At 47.3% G+C, this 24,931-nt stretch overlaps 1 protein-coding gene across 1 annotated transcript in view; it reads left to right on the forward strand.

Annotated features, from left to right (window-relative positions):
* syne2a (spectrin repeat containing, nuclear envelope 2a) overlaps positions 1–24,931 on the forward strand; it is a gene marked incomplete at its 5' end in the record, with an annotated part of 351,160 nt that overhangs the window by 280,620 nt on the left and 45,609 nt on the right. The window contains 12 exons of the mRNA XM_084314110.1: positions 567–717; positions 1,998–2,180; positions 3,479–3,616; positions 6,207–6,392; positions 12,975–13,278; positions 14,462–14,562; positions 15,722–15,848; positions 17,333–17,535; positions 19,443–19,658; positions 22,188–22,316; positions 24,383–24,487; positions 24,542–24,649. Coding sequence (XP_084170236.1) covers positions 567–717; positions 1,998–2,180; positions 3,479–3,616; positions 6,207–6,392; positions 12,975–13,278; positions 14,462–14,562; positions 15,722–15,848; positions 17,333–17,535; positions 19,443–19,658; positions 22,188–22,316; positions 24,383–24,487; positions 24,542–24,649 — 1,951 coding nt within the window. The remainder of the gene's footprint in view (positions 1–566; positions 718–1,997; positions 2,181–3,478; positions 3,617–6,206; positions 6,393–12,974; positions 13,279–14,461; positions 14,563–15,721; positions 15,849–17,332; positions 17,536–19,442; positions 19,659–22,187; positions 22,317–24,382; positions 24,488–24,541; positions 24,650–24,931) is intronic.

A 24,931-nucleotide genomic window follows, 5' to 3' on the forward strand; every position in this document is an offset into this window, starting at 1 on the left:
ACACACACACACACACTAGGGCTGTCCCCGACTAAGGATTTGGATGGTCGACTATGATTGGCCAAAATTTGCCGTTAGTTGACTATTGGTCGACACAAAAAAAAAGTATAATATATATATATTTTTAATTACAATTTTTATTTTATTTTATTTTTGTATCATTCCATTTGGGCTGTGGGGGGTGCTTAATGTCTGAAGGAGTCGACTGAAGGCTTCTTGTCCTCTGTAAAAGCATGCAATTGGTCCACTGATGGATTCATCTTGATATTTGTCTAGTCTAGTGTGTTCATTAGACGGGTGAAATCCTCTTTCAGTGCCTCTGTGCCTGTTTTCGTAGGCAGTTAGCCTCTGGTATGCGTGCCATTAGCGTTAGCCACGCTTCTAGGCCTCTTTTCTTTTGGAAAGAATGATAAAAAAATATATATATATATATATAATTTTTATTTTTTTGTATTCGACTAAGAGTCGACTACGGCTCCTTTCGATCGACTAATCGACTAAGTACCGTTCCACCCCGAGCTGCTGTAAACCCCCCCCCCCCCCCATGTGCCTGTACTGTACTGCAGGATTGAAGAGACGTGGAGGTTGTGGTCCAGGTTCCTGGACGACTACTCGCGCTTCCAGGACTGGCTGCAGCTGGCCGAGCGCACGGCCGCCAGCCCCCGGTCAGCCGACGTGCTTTACACCGTCGCCAAGGAGGAGCTGAACAGGTTTGAGGTCAGTTCGGGTCAGGATGGTCAGTTCTGGTCAGTTCTGGTCAGTTCTGGTTAGGATGGTCAGTTCTGGTTAGGAAGGTCAGTTCTGGTCAGTTCTGGTTAGGATGGTCAGTTCTGGTTAGGAAGGTCAGTTCTGGTCAGTTCTGGTTAGGAAGGTCAGTTCTGGTCAGTTCTGGTTAGGATGGTCAGTTCTGGTTAGGAAGGTCAGTTCTGGTCAGTTCTGGTCAGTTCTGGTCAGGATGGTCAGTTCTGGTCAGTTCTGGTCAGGATGGTCAGTTCTGGTCAGTTCTGGTCAGGATGGTCAGTTCTGGTCAGGATGGTCAGTTCTGGTCAGTTCTGGTCAGGATGGTCAGTTCTGGTCAGTTCTGGTCAGTTCTGGTCAGGATGGTCAGTTCTGGTCAGTTCTGGTCAGGATGGTCAATTCTGGTCAGTTCTGGTCTGGATGGTCAGTTCTGGTCTGGATGGTCAGTTCTGGTCAGGATGGTCAGGATGGTCTGGATGGTCAGTTCTGGTCAGGATGGTCTGGATGGTCAGTTCTGGTCAGTTCTGGTCAGTTCTGGTCAGTTCTGGTCAGTTCTGGTCAGGATGGTCAATTCTGGTCAGTTCTGGTCTGGATGGTCACTTCTGGTCTGGATGGTCAGTTCTGGTCAGTTCTGGTCAGTTCTGGTGAGTTCTGGTCAGGATGGTCAGTTCTGGTCAGTTCTGGTCAGGATGGTCAGTTCTGGTCAGTTCTGGTCAGTTCTGGTGAGTTCTGGTCAGGATGGTCAGTTCTGGTCAGTTCTGGTCAGTTCTGGTCAGTTCTGGTCTGGATGGTCAGTTCTGGTCTGGATGGTCAGTTCTGGTCAGGATGGTCAGTTCTGGTCTGGATGGTCAGTTCTGGTCTGGATGGTCAGTTCTGGTCAGTTCTGGTCAGTTCTGGTCAGGATGGTCAGTTCTGGTCTGGATGGTCAGTTCTGGTCAGTTCTGGTCAGGATGGTCAGTTCTGGTCTGGATGGTCAGTTCTGGTCAGGATGGTCACTTCTGGTCAGGATGGTCACTTCTGGTCAGTTCTGGTCAGGATGGTCAGTTCTGGTCAGGATGGTCAGTTCTGGTCTGGATGGTCAGTTCTGGTCAGGATGGTCAGTTCTGGTCAGGATGGTCAGTTCTGGTCTGGATGGTCAGTTCTGGTCAGGATGGTCAAGATGGTAAATTATTTGTATTGCAATTTTTTTTTTTTTTTAATAATAATTATTATTATCATATTTTCTTCCCCCTCTCCGTCCTCCTGCTTCCCCCCTGCAGGGCTTCCAGAGGCAGGTCCACGAGCGCCTGGCCGAGCTGGAGCTGATCAACCACCAGTACCGCCGCCTGTCCCGGGAGAACCGCACCGACCGGGCCAGCCAGCTCAGAGCCATGGTCCACCAGGGCAACAGCCGCTGGGAGGCGCTGCAGCTCAGAGTCGCCGCCATCCTGCGCCGACTCAAGGTACGTCGACCAGCCCTGTGGGGGGAGGGGCGCCGTCTCAATACACCGCTGCACCTCCTCGCAGGGGTGTAAAGTACTGGAGTAATTGTACTTCGTTACAATACTTAAGTACTGTTTTTTTTGGGGGATTTGTACTTTACCCGAGTATTATTAGGTTTGTACACTTTGTACTTTTACTCAATTACATTTCGGAGAAAAAAAAACATACTTTTTACTCCTTACATTTAAAATGCAGACATACAAAGTACAAAGTACAAATCTCGCAGGTTCAACAATTTTAATGAGTATACTTTCTCTGGCCGAACTAACGTTAACGCTATTAATCCTGCGGCCGCTCTTCATTTAAAAACAGCCAATCAAATCCCCATCAATGGAAAATGAACCCGCCCATTATACCTGTGCTGATTGGTCCTTGTGCGAGACTAGAAAGCGTGGGGATCTTTGATTAAACACCTGCTATCAGAAGAATAGACGGTCAGAAAAAAAGTTTTTACTTTAACTTTTTAGTACTTAATTACATTTAAAGGTAGAAACTTTTTGACTTTTACTCAAGTGTGTTTTTAGCCAGATACTCTGACTTTTTACTTGAGTACGATTTTGAGACGGTACCCATACTTTCACTTAAGTACAATTTCTGGGTACTTTTTACACCCCTGCTTCCTCGTTACATTGAGCTCATGGGGGAGAGAGCGGGGGGAGAAAATTAATACATGTGGATGAGAGCCTTGGCATTAAGTAGCTATGGCAGTGGGGGCGCTGGAGACATGATCCAATAGACTTTTATATACGCATGAGTCTCCTGAACACGGAGAGACCAATCCCAAGTTGATCTGCACTTTTCTCAGCCGAGCTATAGTCACTTTTTCGCACCTACTCCCGAACTACGCATGCGCAGTTCGGGAGTAGGTGCGAAAAAGCGACTATAGCTCGGCCGAGAAAAGTGCTGATCGACTTGGTATTGGTCTCTCCTTATTATTATTATTATTATTATTATTATTATTATTATTATTATTATTATTATTATTATTATTATTATTATTATTATTATTATTATTATTATTATTATTATTATTATTATTATTATATTATTATTATTATTATTATTATTATTATTGTTGTTGTTGTTGTTGTTGTTGTTGTTATTATTATTATTATTATTATTATTATTATTATTATTATTATTATTATTATTATTATTATTATTATTATTATTATTATTATTATTATTATTATTATTATTATTATTATTATGATTATTATTATGATTAAGTATACTTGCTCCACGCCTTGTGCCTCAGTACTTCACCGGCCAGAGGGAGCAGTTCGAGGGCACCAGGGAGAGCATGCTGCTGTGGCTGACGCAGCTGGACCTGCAGCTCACCAACGTGGAGCACTTCTCCGAGAGCGACGTGACGAGCAAGATGAAGCAGCTGAATGTGAGAGAGAGAGCACACAGAGAGACACACAGAGAGAGAGAGACACACAGAGAGACACACACAAGATGAAGCAGCTGAATGTGAGAGAGAGAGCACACAGAGAGACACACAGAGAGAGAGACACACACAGAGAGACACACACAAGATGAAGCAGCTGAATGTGAGAGAGAGAGCACACAGAGAGACACACAGAGAGAGAGAGACACACAGAGAGACACACACAAGATGAAGCAGCTGAATGTGAGAGAGAGAGCACACAGAGAGACACACAGAGAGAGAGACACACACAGAGAGACACACACAAGATGAAGCAGCTGAATGTGAGAGAGAGAGCACACAGAGACACACAGAGAGAGAGACACACACACACACAGAGAGTCACACACACAGAGACACACACAAGATGAAGCAGCTGAATGTGAGAGAGAGAGCACACAGAAACACACAGAGAGAGAGAGACACACACACACAGAGAGACACACACACAGAGAGACACACACAAGATGAAGCAGCTGAATGTGAGAGAGAGAGCCAGGGGCGTAGCTGGGGGGGGGGTAGCTTAGGATGATTCCAAGGGCCCAGCACTGGGGGGGGGCCCAAATTTTTTTTTTTTTTTTTTACTGGACATCACTCAGGTGTATTATTGATGCTCTCATTGATACTATGTTTGTTTCTGAAGTGTGTGTGTGTGTGTGTGTGTGTGTGTGTGTGTGTGAGATATATATAGAGAGAGGGGGGGCTTTGGTAGACTATTGCATTGGTCCATTCATTGAAGATGAACGCAATGCGACATCCTTTACTAGGCTCACCCACCAACAGTGCAGGTGCTGAACTGCTGATGCGAATGTATAGGTAAAAACCATATTATGCGTTTTCATCAATAAAAAAATGGGCAAAAAAATTTCCGCTCGCGCGCTTACGCGCGCTCGCATTCACTGGGGGACTACAAATACATTCTTTCATGGGGCCCAGAATCTGGAGCTACACCCCTGGAGAGAGCACACAGAGACACACACAGAGAGAGAGACACACACACAGAGAGACACACACACAGAGAGACACACACAAGATGAAGCAGCTCAATGTGAGAGAGAGCACACACACAGAGAGACACTCTCACACACACACACACACACACATCTATCTATCTATCTATCTATCTATCTATCTATCTATCTATCTATCTATCTATCTATCTATCTATCTATCTATCTATCTATCTATCTATCTATCTATCTATCTGTCTGTCTGTCTGTCTGTCTGTCTGTCTGTCTGTCTGTCTGTCTGTCTGTCTGTCTGTCTATCTGTCTGTCTGTCTGTCTGTCTGTCTGTCTGTCTGTCTGTCTGTCTGTCTGTCTGTCTGTCTGTCTGTCTGTCTGTCTGTCTGTCTGTCTGTCTGTCTGTCCGTCTGTCTCTCCCTCCTCCCTCCTCATCAGAGCCTCTATCTAACCCTCCTCTCTCTCTCCCTCTCCCTCCTCCCATCTCCCTCATCACCCCTCCCTCCTCCCTCCTCTCTCCTTCCTCCTCCCTCCTCCCTCCTCTCCTCTCTCCTGCCTCCTCCCTCCTCTCTCCTCTCTCCTGCCTCCTCCCTCCTCTCTCCTTCCTCCTCCCTCCTCTCTCCTCCCTTCTCTCTCCCCTCCCTCCCTCCTCTCTCTCCTCTCTCTCTCCCTCCTCCCTCCTCTCTCCTTCCTCCTCTCTCCCTCCTCCCTCCCTCTCTCCCATCCCTCCCTCCTCCTCCCTCATCTCTCTCTCTCCCTCCCCCTCCTCTTCATCCTCCCTCCTCTCTCCTCTCCCTCCTCCTCCCTCCCTCCTCCCTCTCTCTCTCCCTCCTCCCTCCCTCCTCCCTCCTCTCTCCCTCATCTCTCTCTCCCTCCCCCTCCTCTCCCTCCTCTCTCCTCTCCCTCCTCCTCTCTCCTCTCCCTCCTCCTCTCTCCCTCCTTTCCCTCTCTCTCTCCCTCCCGCTCCTCTCCCTCCTCCTCTCTCCTCTCCCTCCTCCTCACTCCCTCCTTTCCCTCTCTCTCTCCCTCCCGCTCCTCTCCCCCTCCTCTCCCTCCACCCTCCTCTACCTTCTCTCTCCTCTCTCCCTCCTCCTATCTCCCTCCTCTCTTTCTCTCCCTCCTCCCTCCTCTCTCCTCTCCCTCTCTCCCTCCCCGTCCTCTCCCTCCTCCTCCCTCCCTCCTCTCTCTCTCCCTCCTCTCTCCTCTCTCTCCCTCCTCTCTCCTCTCCCTCCTCCTCTCTCCCTCCTCTCTCTCTCTCCCTCCCTCCTCTCTCTCTCTCTCCCTCCCCCTCCTCTCTCTCTCTCTCCTCTCCCTCCTCCCTCCTCCCTCCCCTCTCCTCTCTCTCTCCCTCCCCATCTTCTCCCTCCCCCTCCTCTCCCTCCTCCTCCCTCCCCTCCCCTCTCCCTCCTCTCCCTCCTCCTCTCTCTCTCTCTCTCCCTCCCCATCTTCTCCCTCCCCCTCCTCTCCCTCCTCCTCCCTCCCCTCCCCTCTCCCTCCTCTCCCTCCTCCTCTCTCTCTCTCTCTCCCTCTCCCTCCTCTCCCTCCCCCTCCTCCTCTCTCTCTCTCCCTCCCCCCCCCCCCCCCCCCCTCAGGGCCTCCAGAGGGAGATCACCCTGAACACGGAGCGTATCGACGGGCTGATAGTGTTCGGGGAGGTGGTGATCCAGAGGAGCTGCCCGCTGGACGCCGCGCTGCTGGAGCAGGAGCTGGAGGAGCTGCACCGCTACTGTCAGGAGGTGTTCAGCCGTCTGGTGCGCTTCCACCAGCGCCTGGGCCAGGTACACACCACACTACACACTACACACTACACTACACACTACACACTACACTACACACTACACACTACACTACACTACACTACACACTACACTACACACTACACACTACACACTGCTACTGTCAGGAGGTGTTCAGCCGTCTGGTGCGCTTCCACCAGCGCCTGGGCCAGGTACACACCACACTACACACTACACACTACACTACACACTACACACTACACTACACACTACACACTACACTACACTACACACTACACTACACACTACACACTACACACTACACACTGCTACTGTCAGGAGGTGTTCAGCCGTCTGGTGCGCTTCCACCAGCGCCTGGGCCAGGTACACACCACACTACACACTACACACTACACTACACACTACACACTACACTACACACTACACACTACACACTACACTACACTACACACTACACTACACACTACACACTACACACTACACACTGCTACTGTCAGGAGGTGTTCAGCCGTCTGGTGCGCTTCCACCAGCGCCTGGGCCAGGTACACACCACACTACACACTACACACTACACTACACACTACACACTACACTACACACTACACACTACACACTACACTACACTACACACTACACTACACACTACACACTACACACTACACACTGCTACTGTCAGGAGGTGTTCAGCCGTCTGGTGCGCTTCCACCAGCGCCTGGGCCAGGTACACACCACACTACACACTACACACTACACTACACACTACACACTACACTACACACTACACACTACACACTACACTACACACTACACACTACACACTACACTACACACTACACACTACACTACACTACACACTACACTACACACTACACACTACACACTACACACTACACACTACACTACACTACACTACACTACACTACACACTACACTATACACTACACACTACACTACACACTACACACTACACACTACACTACACTACACTACACTACACTACACACTACACACTACACTACACTACACTACACTACACTACACTACACACTACACTACACACTACACACTACACTACACACTACACTACACACTACACACTACACTACACTACACTACACACTACACACTGCACTACACACTACACTACACACTACACTACACACTACACACTACACTACACACTACACACTACACACTACACACTACACTACACTACACTACACTACACTACACACTACACACTACACTACACACTACACTACACACTACACTACACACTACACACTACACTACACACTACACACCACACTACACAACTACACACTACACACTACACTACACTACACACTGCACTACACACTACACTACACACTACACTACACACTACACACTACACTACACACTACACACTACACTACACACCACACTACACACTACACACTACACTACACACTACACACTACACTACACACTACACTACACACTACACACTACACACTACACTACACTACACTACACTACACACTACACTACACTACACTACACTACACACTACACACTACACACTACACTACACACTACACTACACACTACACTACACACTACACTACACACTACACACTACACACTACACACCACACTACACACTACACTACACACTACACACTACACACTACACTACACACTACACACTACACACTACACTACACTACACTACACTACACTACACACTGCACTACACACTACACTACACACTACACTACACACTACACACTACACTACACACTACACACTACACTACACTACACACCACACTACACACTACACTACACACTACACACTACACACTACACACTACACACTACACTACACTACACTACACTACACTACACACTACACACTGCACTACACACTACACTACACACTACACTACACACTACACCACACTACACTACACACTACACACTACACTACACACTACACACTACACTACACTAACTACACTACACACTACACACTACACTACACTACACACTACACACTACACTACACTACACTACACACTACACTACACACTACACTACACACTACACTACACTACACTACACTACACACTACACTACACACTACACTACACACTACACTACACTACACACTACACTACACTACACTACACACTACACTACACTACACACTACACTACACTACACTACACTACACACTACACTACACTACACTACACTACACACACACACTACACTACACTACACTACACACCACACTACACACTACACACTACACACTACACTACACACTACACTACACTACACTACACACCACACTACACACTACACTACACACTACACACCACATTACACACTACACTACACTACACACTACACTACACACTACACACTACACTACACACTACACACCACACTACACACTACACACTACACTACACTACACACTACACTACACTACACACTACACTACACACTAACCACTACACACACTACACACTACACTACACACTACACTACACACTACACTACACACTACACTACACTACACACTACACACTACACTACACTACACTACACTACACTACACACTACACTACACACTACACTACACACTACACACTACACTACACTACACTACACTACACACTACACTACACACTACACTACACACTACACTACACTACACACTACACTACACTACACACTACACTACACACTACACTACACTACACTACACTACACACTACACTACACTACACTACACTACACTACACACTACACTACACTACACTACACACCACACTACACACTACAACACTACACACTACACACTACACTACACTACACACTACACTACACTACACTACACACCACACTACACACTACACTACACACTACACACCACATTACACACTACACTACACTACACACTACACTACACACTACACTACACACTACACTACACACTACACACTACACACTACACTACACTACACACTACACTACACTACACACTACACTACACTACACACTAACCACTACACACACTACACACTACACTACACACTACACTACACTACACACTACACACACTACACACTACACTACACTACACTACACACCACACTACACACTACACACTACACTACACACTACACACCACACTACACACTACACACTACACTACACTACACTACACTACACCACTACACTACACTACACTACACACTACACTACACACTACACTACACTACACTACACACTACACTACACTACACACTACACTACACTACACTACACTACACTACACTACACACTACACTACACTACTACACTACACTACACACTACACTACACTACACACTACACTACACACTACACACTACACTACACTACACTACACACTACACTACACTACACACTACACTACACTACACTACACACTACACTACACTACACACTACACTACACACTACACACTACACTACACACCACACTACACTACACACTACACTACACACTACACTACACACTACACACTACACTACACTACACACTACACACTACACACTGCACTACACACTACACTACACTACACACTACACTACACACTACACTACACACTACACACTACACTACACTACACACTACACTACACTACACACTACACACTACACTACACACTACACACTACACACTACACTACACACTACACTACACAACTACACTATACTACACTACACACTACACTACACACTACACTACACTACACTACACTCTACACACTGAACACTACACACTACACTACACACTACACACTACACTACACTACACTACACACTACACTACATACACACTACACACTACACTACACACTACACTACACACTACACACTACACTACACACTACACTACACTACACTACACACTACACTACACTACACACTACACTACACTACACACTACACTACACACTACACACTACACTACACACTACACTACACACTACACTACACTACACTACACACTACACTACACACTACACTACACACTACACTACACTACACACTACACTACACACTACACACTACACTACACTACACACTACACACTACACTACACACTACACTACACACTACACTACACACTACACTACACTACACACTACACTACACTACACTCTACACACTACACTACACTACACTACACACTACACTACACACTACACTACACTACACACTACACTACACAATACACTACACTACACTACACACTACACTACACACTACACACTACACACTACACTACACACTACACTACACACTACACTACACACTACACTACACTACACACTACACTACACACTACACTACACACTACACTACACTACACCACACACTACACTACACTACACACTACACACTACACTACACTACACACTACACTACACTACACCACACACTACACTACACTACACTACACACTACACACCACACTACACACTACACTACACTACACACTACACTACACAATACACTACACTACACTACACACTACACTACACACTACACACTACACACTACACTACACACTACACACTACACTACACTACACTACACACTACACTACACTACACTACACACTACACTACACACTACACTACACTACACACTACACTACACAATACACTACACTACACTACACACTACACTACACACTACACACTACACACTACACTACACACTACACTACACACTACACTACACACTACACTACACTACACACTACACTACACACTACACTACACACTACACTACACTACACCACACACTACACTACACTACACACTACACACTACACTACACTACACACTACACTACACTACACCACACACTACACTACACTACACTACACACTACACTACACTACACTACACACTACACACCACACTACACTACACTACACACTACACTACACACTACACTACACTACACTACACTACACACTACACACTACACTACACTACACTACACTACACACTACACACTACACTACACACTACACTACACACTACACTACACTACACTACACACTACACACTACACTACACACTACACTACACTACACTACACCACACACTACACTACACACTACACACCACACTACACACCACACTACACTACACTACACACTACACTACACTACACTACACTACACTACACTACACACTACACTACACTACACTACACACTACACACTACACTACACACTACACACTACACTACACTACACTACACACTACACTACACACTACACTACACTACACTACACACTACACTACACACTACACTACACACTACACTACACTACACACTACACTACACTACACACTACACTACACTACACTACACACTACACACTACACTACACACTACACTACACTACACACTACACTACACACTACACTACACTACATACATACACATACATACATACATACATACATACATACATACATACATACATACATACATACATACATACATACATACATACATACATATGTTTGTTTTAATTCATTTGATTGTCTGTTATAAACATGTTATAGACATGCTCTCGTGTTCCCACTCTGCATCTCCCCCTGAGAGGTGTGGGGGTCACACATAACATCCATCATTACATCACCTATAAACACACACAAGTGATTACATTCATCTGATTACATTCATCTGGGACACATACACACTGTGAGCTGGCACACACTCGCACACACACGCACACACATACATACACATACACACAGACACACACATACATACATACATACACATACACACAGACACACACACATACATACATAGACACACACACACAGACACAGACATACATACACATACACACAGATACACACACACACACACACACACACACAGACATACACACAGACACACACACAGACATAGACATACATACACATACATACACACATACACACAGACACACACACACAGACACAGACACACACAGACACACACACATACACACACACATACACACACACAGACATAGACATACACACACACACACACACACACAGACATAGACATACATACACATACACACACAGACACACACACACACACACACACACACACACAGACATACACACAGACACACACACACAGACACAGACACACACAGACACACACACATACACACATACACACACACAGACATAGACATACACACACACACACACACACACACACACACAGACACAGACACACACAGACACACACACATACACACACACACACACACACACACAGACATAGACATACATACACATACACACAGACACACACACACACATACATACATACATAGACACACATACACACAGACACACAGACACAGACACACACAGACACAGACACACATATTCACAGACACACACACATACACACATAGACACACATACACGTTGACACACACACAGACACAGACACACATACACACACACACAGACACTCAGCTGCAGCTGGGCCTGACCCCTGGCCTTGCGTGTCGCCCCCAGAACGCCACGGAGGAGCCGGACACTTCCTCCGTCGACAGAGCGTCTCTGGAGAGCAGCCTGGAGCTGGTTGGTCGGCCGTGGCTGGGGCGGAGTCAGGGGAGCCTCTCTGCCCCGCCCACTCAGGTGCTGGCCCCGCCCCTGGCCCCGCCCCTGGAGCGCTCTGGGCGGGAGACCCCGGTGAGCGTGGACTCCCTGGCGCTGGAGTGGGACCACACGGGGGACGTGGGCGCGTCTTCATCACACGACGACGAGGAGGAGGAGGAGGGACAGGAAGGGGAGGCGATGTTCTTCAGCGCGCTGGCGGGTAAGTTCAGGAGTTCAGCGGCCGTCAGGGGCACACTATTGGTCATACTGTATATGTACACTAAGATACCCCCTATAGGGAGGTGCGGTCTGACGTCACTTTAGTTTCCGCCCGTACAGGGATTCATCGTTGGGAAAATGGATTATCGGCTATTGTGACAATTCTGCCTCGTGAACATTGAACAACGCTTTCCATTTTTGCACAAAATGAGTTCCCTTCTATCACTAACATAAAAGGGGAACTATCTTATAAATGGCCTTTTTCTGTGTTTAGCATTGTTTCCTAGCTATGTGGACTTATATTAATAGGATCTATGTCTCTAATTCTCATATTGGCGCATTCTTCCAATTCTCCTCTCACAATATTCACCCTCACTGAACTGAGTCATCTGAAAATGTGCATATCTGTGATGTCAGAGATTTCTCAGCTGCATAATAATGTGGCAGTTGGTGTGGCAGTTGGCACCAGGCCACACCGTGGTTGGAGCCCAGCCTCAAAACGGCTTGAGATCTTGAGGTAGAAAAATGCAGTTTTGAGTACTTGATTAGAAATACAAAACAATTAATCTTTTTGAGAAAAAAAACCTTACAGAGGTGTTCCATAGACTCACAGGAATTGTGTAAAAGTGCCCAAATAGTGATTTTTTTTTTAAAATAGTTCCCCTTTAAGCATTTTTGGTTGAAATAAAGGTAGTTATACGTTTTTTTATTTGTTGTTAAAAAAGAACTACACTTACGACTGCCTGTCGTTCAGTGCTGTCGCCTGATACGCGTCACGGCCATTGTGTAGTTCCTCAGTGAGCGAAAACATAAACAGTGTTATTTTGCTACCTTTACGATCAATTGCGATTTTTTTTCATGTTGAGCTATAGATTGTGGATGAATACACACAGAAAAGGTACACCGTGCCAATGTTCATGTTTGGCACTTTATGTGTGTGTGTTTGTGTGGTTTGTGTGTGTGCACTTGTGTGTGTGTGTGTATGTATGTGCACATTTATATGTCCGGATGTTCATGCATTTGTGTGTCTGAATATGTATGTTTATATATATATATGTGTGTGTGTGTGTGTGTGTGTGTGTGTGTGTGTGTGTGTGTGTGTGTGTGTGTGTGTGTGTGTGTGTGTGTGTGTGCGTGTGCGTGTGCGTGTGCGCGTGTGCGTGTGTGTGTGTGTGTGTCCCAAGCTCCAAGCAGGTCCATGGTGATGCTTGAGTCAGGAAAGAGACTGGACTCAGATCACCAGACAGAGATCTCACGCCCCACCACCCCGCTGGAGCAGGCCTATGTAAGTCTGAACCCTCACTAACCAATAATAATGACAGTGATCGTGTCTCTATGTGTTTATTACCTCAGTAATAATGACAGTGATCTGATCTCTCCAGGTAGTAATAATGACAGTGATCAGGTCTCTCCAGGTAGTAATAATGACAGTGATCAGGTCTCTCCAGATAGTAATAATGACAGAGATCTGGTCTCTCCAGGTAGTAATAATGACAGTGATGAGGTCTCTCCAGATAGTAATAATGACAGAGATCTGGTCTCTCCAGGTAGTAATAATGACAGTGATCTGGTCTCTCCAGGTAGTAATAATGACAGTGATCAGGTCTCTCCAGGTAGTAATAATGACAGTGATCGTGTCTCTCCAGGTAGTAATAATGACAGTGATCTGGTCTCTCCAGGTAGTAATAATGACAGTGATGAGGTATCTCCAGATAGTAATAATGACAGAGATCTGGTCTCTCCAGGTAGTAATAATGACAGTGATGAGGTCTCTCCAGATAGTAATAATGACAGAGATCTGGTCTCTCCAGGTAGTAATAATGACAGAGATCTGGTCTCTCTAGGTAGTAATAATGACAGTGATCAGGTCTCTCCAGGTAGTAATAATGACAGTGATCGTGTCTCTCCAGGTGTTTATTACCTCAGTAATAATGACAGTGATCTGGTCTCTCCAGGTGCTTATTACCTCAGTGATAATGACAGTGATCTGGTCTCTCCACGTGTTTATTACCTCAGTAATAATGACAGTGATCTGGTCTCTCCAGGCGCGTATTACCTCAGTGATAATGACAGTGATCTGGTCTCTCCAGGTAGTAATAATGACAGTGATCAGGTCTCTCCAGGTAGTAATAATAACAGTGATCAGGTCTCTCCAGGTAGTAATAATGACAGTGATCGTGTCTCTCCAGGTGTTTATTACCTCAGTAATAATGATAGTGATCAGCTATCTCTCAGTAAAAATGACAGTGATCTGGTCTCTCCAGGTGCTTATTACCTCAGTGATAATGACAGTGATCTGGTCTCTCCAGGTGCTTATTACCTCAGTAATAATGACAGTGATCTGGTCTCTCCACGTGTTTATTACCTCAGTAATAATGACAGTGATCTGGTCTCTCCACGTGTTTATTACCTCAGTGATAATGACAGTGATCTGGTCTCTCCAGGCGCGTATGATGCTGGAATGCAGCGGCAGCATCGAGAGCTTCAGACAAGTCTCTCATATCCTGGATGACGAGGAGCAGCCGGAGGCCCTGGGTCTCACCGGGTTGACCACAGTAGACAAACAGTCAGGTAAGAACATGTCTGTCCACACTGAAGACACGTGTCATCACCATAGTATAGAACAGGGGTCGGCAATTAGGTTTGGCCACGGGCCAGATTTTCCCAAAGCCATTACTTGGCGGGCCAATGGCTAATTTAATATAGTGAAAAAAGACAAACGTTTTTCTCTGGTCTGCATCCCCTTAACAATTGTGTGTATTGCGCCGTACTGTATTGTACCCATTCTGCAATCTGTTAAATAAAGTTTTCATTCATTCATTCATTCATGAACAGCAGATCAGCTGTTGCAGATCACCGCGGCGCGTGATGAACAGATCAGAAGACAGAATGCATGAAAACACGACTCACCATACCTTGTCTGTTGTTAAGTCCTCCAAAATCCCTGCTAATGTTTGAAACATGTCACATATCCACTCGCCGCCCTCCAATTCCAGATTGGCGTTGAATGCAGCTACTTTATCTGCCAACTTGAACACAGTTGTCATCATTTCCTCGTTGTTGTTGTTGTTGTTGTTGTTGTTGTCGCCACATATTATGCAGAGAGGACGTCGGCTCGGCACACAAGAATCACCAACCTGTTGCGATAAACCCGTATTTTAAGTATGGCTCCTGTTTATTAAAAGAAGCGTTATATTTCCCCGTTGCAAAGAAGCTATCCAAAGATGTTTGTTTTGTTTTTTTAACACATTTTGTTACTCGCTCCATCTCGAACGCGGAAGTGAAAGTGCGTTAGGGAAATATACACGCGGCCCGTGGGACTATTCCATTGGTTCTCCCAGTCCACGTGACCATTTCTAGCATTTCAATTGGCTATAGTGACAGACATGCTTTTGATGACTACCGGTAGATAGATACAGCTTCACAATAAAAGACACCCTGGCGTCCCGAGTGAATATTTCCCGCGCGTAAAATAAATATCATATTCTCAAAATAATCTGACGGGCCAGAAATGATTGCTGGCGGGCCAATGTCGGCCCGCGGGCCGCCTATTGCCGATCCCTGGTATAGAATATAGTTATACTGTACACTACAATGCACTTCATTGCTCTGTTGCACTCTGCTTAGATGCCAACTTAACCCTTTCACTACCACACTACCAAAGGGTTAACTCTTTCACTGCGACAATACAGAAGGCTAACCCTTTCACTGCCCACACGACAAAGGGTTAACCCTTTCACTACCACACTACAGAAGGCTAACCCTTTCACTACCACACTACCAAAGGGTTAACCCTTTCACTACCACACTACAGAAGGCTAACCCTTTCACTGCCACACGACAAAGGGTTAACCCTTTCACTACCACACTACAGAAGGCTAACCCGTTCACTGCCACACGACAAAGGGTTAACCCTTTCACTACCACACTACAGAAGGCTAACCCTTTCACTGCCACACGACAAAGGGTTAACCCTTTCACTACCACACTACAGAAGGTTAACCCTTTCACTACCACACTACAGAAGCTTAACGTTGTTGTACTCCTGTGTTCAGGTGTGATTGAGCGCTGGGAGCTGCTACAGGCTCAGTCCAGGAGCGATCAGCCGGACGGCCCACGGGACCCTCGGCAGTTGACCTCTGACCTGAGTGACATCACTTCCTGGCTGCGGCATGTGACCCCGGAGCTGGGGCGTCTCCAGCGGGCCGACCCTTCCGCCGGCATCCAGGACATGGAGGAGAGAGCCAAGCAGCTGAAGGTGAAAGCCCCGCCCACTCCTCCCAAAGCCCCGCCCCCACTCCTCCCATTGGCTCCTCGTGTCCTGTAGCTGAGCTTCATGAGCGCAACACTAGTTAAAGGGACACTTCACCCAAAAAAACAACGCTGATCACCGCAGAGACTCTGGGATCGAATCCAGCTGTCAGCGGTACCTCCGGCTCGGTCAGTCGTCCCTACGAACACAATTGGTCAGTGTGTTCGCGGGTGGGAAGCCGGTGGGTGGGGTGTGTGTCCTGGTCGTTGTAAAACAGCGACTCCTACTGGTCGGTCGGGGCACCTGTTCAGCAGGGAGGGGATCTGGGGGAGATAGTGTGTGAACCGATCTGCACGTGTTACGTCGCTCTCCCAGTGAAACTCCTCGTTGTCGGGTGAAAAGAGGCGGCTGGCGACTCCACGTGTATCGGAGGAGACGTGTGATAGTCTACACGCACCCTCCCCAGACTGCATGGTGGGGCAATGAATGCACGCAATGACCAGGAAGGGAATTGGCATAACGACTAACTTGGGGATGATGGGAGAAAATGATAGAAAGACAAAAAAAAACAATGCTGATTTTTTTTCACATCATCTCACACACATCCAAAAACACATCCACACTAGGGCTGCAACTAATGACTATTTTGGTAGTCGACTAATCTGTCGATTATTTTTTCGATTAGTCGACTAATCGAAAAACAATTATATAAAAAAAAATTAAAAAAAAATATATATATAAGTATTATTATTATTTTAAATTTCTTTGCACTACCTATCTTTGTGAAAGTGGCTTCTCAGCTCTGGTCCAGCTGAAGACAGAGCAGAGGAACAGATTGGACATTGAACATGACCTCAGAGTTGCTTTGTCTACCATCACCCCAGACTTTGAGACTCTTGTCAGGAGCAAACATCATCCCCAGTTATCCCATTAGTTCCCCCAAACTTACTGTCGGTCTGTTATGTTAAGCTAAGAAGTCTTCAGCTGGACCAAAGCTGAGAAGCCACTTTCACAAAGATAGGTAGTGCAAAAAAAAAAATTAAAAAAATTATAATATTTTTATTTTTATTTTTTTTAATGACTAATCGACACAATAATTCCTCGTCGATGATTTTTTATAATCGACATCGTCGATTATGTCGACTAATCGTTGCAGCCCTATTGCACACATTCATTTAGTTTGACAGTTACTGAGAGTAAATTAATTTGAACGTGGCCACCGGCGATGTCGTCGGGGACTTTGAATCATTGTGTTAATTACAGCTCAATGAAATGATAAGGTAGCAGACGGCATCAAGATTCAAGATTCAATCGTTTTATTTCAAACCACAGTGTTAGTTTGGCTACATTTTCCATTTGTCCGGCAAAAACAACATTTGAAAGAAACAACAACAGCCAGAAACTGTACACTGTTTGAAAAGGAGATGGAAGAAGCAGGGCAAGATTACATAATACTGTACTTCAGCAAGTACAATACGACACGATTTACAATACACAATAAACATTATGATGATACAATACAATTTGCAAATACTTCAACCACACACAACACAATCACACACACACACACACGCGCGCACACACACACACACACACACACACACACACACACACACACACACACACACACACACACACACACACACACACACACACACACACACACACACACACACACACACTAGAAGACTATACTCTCATGTCACCCTTCCCCTCAAATCGTTCTCATACAATAAGTTGGGGACTTCCTCCCTGTTATACTTTGCGAATATCATCTTTCTAAACGTCCTCTTTAATATACTCATAGATTTACTGGATTTGGTCTCTACATCATCTACATAATTTCATTGAACAGTTAAAAAGGATTGCAAAAAATGCTAAAAGAGAAGTGACCCTCTCTCTCCACCCTGCAGGAGATGCAGAAGGCCTTCGCTCGCTACAAGTCCCTCATGCTGTCCGTCAACCTGGAGGCTCGCCGGCCACACGGCGGCCCCCCCGGCTCTGCTGCTCCTCCAGAGGCCCAGGAGCTGCAGGCGAGCCTGGGGAGCGTGAACCGAGACTGGAGCCGGGCGTGCACCGTCCTGGAGGAGTGGGAGAGCGGCCTGCGCAAGACACTGATGCGCTGCCAGGTGAGTTGTTCTCTGTTAGGCCCTTTCACACCGGCCGGGCTGCCTGTTATTTTTCTACAACGGAGTTCGGCGATTTGCTAATCTGATTGGCCAGTGTCATTTCTGGTCATGTGACGCGTACGCCCAATCGTGGGACCGCAAGTTTCTACACTGGTTAGGCTTAGGCGCTCGTTCAAAGTCGGTTAAGGTTAGAGTTTGTCTTAGAGCATGGCGATAGAACGCCTGCCCTGATTCCGACGGTTAAGCTTAGGCACTCTTTCGAAGTTGGTTAAGGTTAGAGTTTGTCTTAGAGCAGGGCGATAGAACGCCAGGTAGTTTGCAGGCTGTTAGACCCGGAAATGGGCAAAGACACAGCTTGTCACGCTATTGGGCGCACATGTCACATGACCAGAAACGTCAGTGGCCAATCAGATTCGCAAATCGCCGAACTCCGTTGTAGAAAAATAGGACGCGGCCAGGCTCCGTGCCGGAGCCGGTTCCCGAACGTAATCTCGAACCGGCCGGCGCGTTCTTCACACACCGGGAATAATAATTGGTTCGGAACATGAAAAATCGGTGCTCAGTGTTTTCTTCGAGGGCCGAACTAAAGCCTCCGTCATGTTCCGAACCAATTATTCCCCGGTGTGAACGAGGCCTATGTGAGGGCCGGGTGATAACAGCCAGGGGTGTGAAAAGCACCCAGAAATTATACTTAAAGGGGAACTATTTTACTATTTCTTTCACTATTTGGGCACTTTTACACAATTCCTCTGTAATTTATTTTTTTTATTCATTGTTTTGTATTTCTAATCAAGTACTCAAAAACAGCATTTTTCTACCTCAAGATCTTAAGTCGTTTTGAGGCTGGGCTCCAACCACGGTGTGGCCTGGTGCCAACTGCCACATCAACTGCCACATTATTATGCAGCTGAGAAATCTCTGACATCACAGATATGCACATTTTCAGATGACTCAGTTCAGTGAGGGTGAATATTGTGAGAGGAGAATTGGAAGAATGCGCCAATATGAGAATTAGAGACATAGATCCTATTAAAGTCCATATAGCTAGGAAACAATGCTAAACACTGAAAAAGGCTATTTATAAGATAGTTCCCCTTTAAGTGAAAGTAAGGGTACCGTCTCAAAATCTTACTCGAGTAAAAAGTCAGAGTATCTGGCTAAAAACACACTTGAGTAAAAGTTAAAGGGTTTTTTCTACTTTTAAATGTACTTAAGTACTAAAAAGTTAAAGTAAAAACTCTTTTTCCGACTGTCTATTCTTCTGATAGCAGGTGTTTAATCAAAGATCCCCGCTTTCTAGTCTCGCACAAGGACCAATCAGCATGGGTATGGGGCGGGTTCATTTTCCATTGATTGATTTGATTGGCTGTTTTTAAATGAAGCGCGGCCGCAGGATTAATAACGTTAACATTAGTTCGGCCAGAGAAACAAATATACGAATTTAAATTGTTGGACCTGCGAGATTTGTACGTTGTACGTTGTAGGTCTGCATTTTAAATGTAAGGAGTAAAAAGTATGTTTTTTTTCTCTGAAATGTAATTGAGTAAAAGTACAAGTATACAAACCTAATAATACTCGAGTAAAGTACAAATCCCGAAAAAAACAGTACTTAAGTATTGTAACTTAAGTACAATTACTCAAGTACTTTACACCCCTGATAACAGCCATATTGATATAGCAGCGTTCATCCTCTGACTGTGTTTTTGATATATCGTGATAGTCACATGATATGGAATATGAAGTCATATTTCTTCAAAAAGTATTTCTTATATGTTAGACAGTTTGATACCCTATCATACTTCCTATTAATAATAATAATAATGCAGGACCTGTTCAGAGGTCTTTAATTGGCATGCAACTATCCTCAATGTTTAGCGGTTAGCACACACGGTTACACACACACACACCGGAACACACACGCATGCATTGTTCTTTGTAGGATCGCAGATGCGATTCATCTCTGCGATTAACCCATCCCGTCGTCCTTCCCCCCAAGGGCAGCTGGGAGCAGACAGGCGTCGGCGAGGGCCGCGCCAGGGGACCAATCCAAGTGCTCCTGCCCGTCTTCGTCAAGGACGCCACAGCGTTAGCGATCTGTTGTTGTATTACGCTGTAGTCTTAAAGGAACACGCCAATATTTTACGGGGAAATGCGCTTACCGTCTTCTCCGGAGTCAGACAAGAGGATAGATACCAGTTTCCTCTCTGTGTGTTCAGTAGGAAGCTATCTGGCTGCAAGCTAGCCTAGCTTAGCACAAATGAATGAAAGCGGATACGGACCACCTAGCCTAGCTGTTGGCCAAAAACACCTCTCCTAGAGTTTTAAGCTAGGCTAGTGGTCCGTATCTGCTTCCATTCATTTGTGCTGAGCTAGGCTAGCTTGCAGACGGTAAGAGCATTTCACATAATGTCCTTTAAATATGACGACGTCATCGTATTTAAACCACGTTGACACAGTGGTGCTGTAGCCGTAAGCACCGTGTCAGACGCCTGGTGACCTCTTAACCATGACCTTTAACCCCTTCGCCAGGAGTTCCATGAGACCCTTCACTCCCTGCTGCTGTGGCTGGCCCACGCAGAGAGCCGGCGCTACGCTGTCGACACCCGGCACCCCGACACCCCGCACAGCACCCTGCGGCAGCACCGCAGCACCCTCCAGGTGAGACCACCGCCCTGAGAGAGAGAGAGAGAGAGAGAGAGAGAGAGAGAGAGAGAGAGAGAGAGAGAGAGAGAGAGAGAGAGAGAGAGAGAGAGAGAGAGAGAGGTTGAGCTTGACATGTGTTTGTTTACATGTCTCTCTGCTGCCCTCTAGTGATAAGAAAACTATTATCGCAGCTTTAAAGCTGTGGTATGGCGCCAAACCTATAATAATAACAATAATAATAATAAACTATTTTTGTATAGAACCTTTCATGCAAGAATTGCAGCAAGAACGAGGAGGAGGGAGAGGAGAGAGGAGAGAGAGGAGGGAGAGAGGAGGAGGGAGAGGAGAGAGGAGAGAGAGGAGGGAGAGAGGAGGAGGGAGAGGAGAGAGGAGAGAGAGGAGGGAGAGAGGAGGAGGGAGAGGAGAGAGGAGAGAGAGGAGGGAGAGAGGAGGAGGGAGAGGAGAGAGGAGAGAGAGGAGGGAGAGAGGAGGAGGGAGAGGAGAGAGGAGAGAGAGGAGGGAGAGAGGAGGAGGGAGAGGAGAGAGGAGAGAGAGGAGGGGAGAGAGGAGGAGGGAGAGGAGAGAGGAGAGAGAAGAGGGAGAGAGGAGGAGGGAGAGGGAAAGAGGAGAGAGAGGAGGGAGAGAGGAGGAGGGAGAGAGGAGGGAGGAGGGAGAGAGAGAGGAGGGAGAGGAGAGAGGAGAGAGAGGAGGGAGAGAGGAGGAGGGAGAGAGGAGGGAGGAGGGAGAGAGAGAGGAGGGAGAGGAGAGAGGAGAGAGAGGAGGGAGAGAGGAGGAGGGAGAGAGGAGGGAGGAGAGAGAGGAGGGAGAGAGGAGGAGGGAGAGGAGAGAGGAGAGAGAGGAGGGGGGGAGGAGGGAGAGGAGAGAGGAGAGAGAGGAGGGAGAGAGAGGGAGGAGGGAGAGAGAGAGGAGGGAGAGAGGAGGAGGAAGGAGGGAGAGAGGAGGAGGGAGGAGGGAGAGAGGAGGGAGAGGAGGGGGAGGGAGAGAGAGAGGAGGAGGGAGGAGGGAGAGAGGAGGAGGAAGGAGGGAGAGAGGAGGAGGGAGGAGGGAGAGAGGAGGGAGAGGAGGGGGAGGGAGAGAGAGAGGAGGAGGGAGGAGGGAGAGAGGAGGGAGAGAGGAGGAGGGAGAGGAGAGAGGAGAGAGAGGAGGGAGAGGAGGAGGGAGAGGAGAGAGGAGAGAAAGGAGGGAGAGAGGAGGGAGGAGGGAGAGAGAGAGGAGGGAGAGGAGGAGGGAGAGGAGAGAGGAGAGAGAGGAGGGAGAGAGGAGGGAGGAGGGAGAGAGAGAGGAGGGAGAGAGGAGGAGGAAGGAGGGAGAGAGGAGGAGGGAGGAGGGAGAGAGGAGGGAGAGGAGGGGGAGGGAGAGAGAGAGGAGGAGGGAGGAGGGAGAGAGGAGGAGGGAGAGAGGAGGAGGGAGGAGGGAGAGAGGAGGGAGAGAGAGAGGAGGAGGGAGGAGGGAGAGAGGAGGGAGAGAGGAGGAGGGAGAGGAGAGAGGAGAGAGAGGAGGGAGAGGAGGAGGGAGAGGAGAGAGGAGAGAGAGGAGGGAGAGAGGAGGGAGGAGGGAGAGAGAGAGGAGGGAGAGGAGGAGGGAGAGGAGAGAGGAGAGAGAGGAGGGAGAGAGGAGGGAGGAGGGAGAGAGAGAGGAGGGAGAGAGGAGGAGGAAGGAGGGAGAGAGGAGGAGGGAGGAGGGAGAGAGGAGGGAGAGGAGGGGGAGGGAGAGAGAGGAGGGAGAGAGGAGGAGGAAGGAGGGAGAGAGGAGGAGGGAGGAGGGAGAGAGGAGGAGGGAGGAGGGAGAGAGGAGGGAGAGAGGAGGGAGAGGAGGGAGAGGAGGGAGAGGAGGGAGAGGAGGGAGAGAGGAGGAGGGAGGAGGGAGAGAGGAGGGAGAGGAGGGAGAGGAGGGGGAGGGAGGAGGGAGAGAGGAGGGAGAGGAGGGAGGAGACGTACAAAATTGGCATAAAATGAGCACAAAATCGACAGTTAAACGTTCAACATCTGTAACGTCTCAGTCACTGTGTCGACCCTGACCCCCTGACCCTGAGCTCTGCTGTTTGTCTGTCGCTCCTCCAGGACCTGCAGGGGGCGCTGCGGAGGAGACAGAGCCAGCTGGCCTCCCTCCAGACCCTGTGGTCACAGCTCCACCCCGAGGGGGGGGAGGAGGAGGAGGAGGGGGAGGGGGAGGAGGAGGAGGAGGAGGAGGAGGAGGAGGAGGAGGAGGAGGAGGGAGGGGCAGAGGAGAGCGGCGAGGCAGAGGAGAAGCTCCACGTGACGGGCAGGAAGCTGCGGCTGCTCCAGAGGCAGGTGGCCCAGGACCTCAGCGCCCTGCAGCGCCGTCTGGTGAGTGACACCCGCCCCCCCCCCCCCCCCCCCCGCGCACGCGCGGTTCCGTCTGTAGTGTGGTAGTGAAAGGGTTAACCTCCTGTATTGTTGCAGTGAAATGGTTAACCATTTTGGTTATGTGGCAGTGAAAGGGTTAACCTCCTGTATTGTTGCAGTGAAATGGTTAACCATTTTGGTAGTGTGGTAGTGAAAGGGTTAACCTTCTGTAGTGTGGTAGTGAAAGGGATAACTTTCTGTAGTTTGGCAGTGAAAGGGTTAACCATTTTGGTAGTGTGGTAG

The sequence above is a fragment of the Notolepis coatsorum genome (assembly GCF_963971535.1).
Source record: "Notolepis coatsorum genome assembly, chromosome: 5".
Taxonomy (NCBI): domain Eukaryota; kingdom Metazoa; phylum Chordata; class Actinopteri; order Aulopiformes; family Paralepididae; genus Notolepis; species Notolepis coatsorum.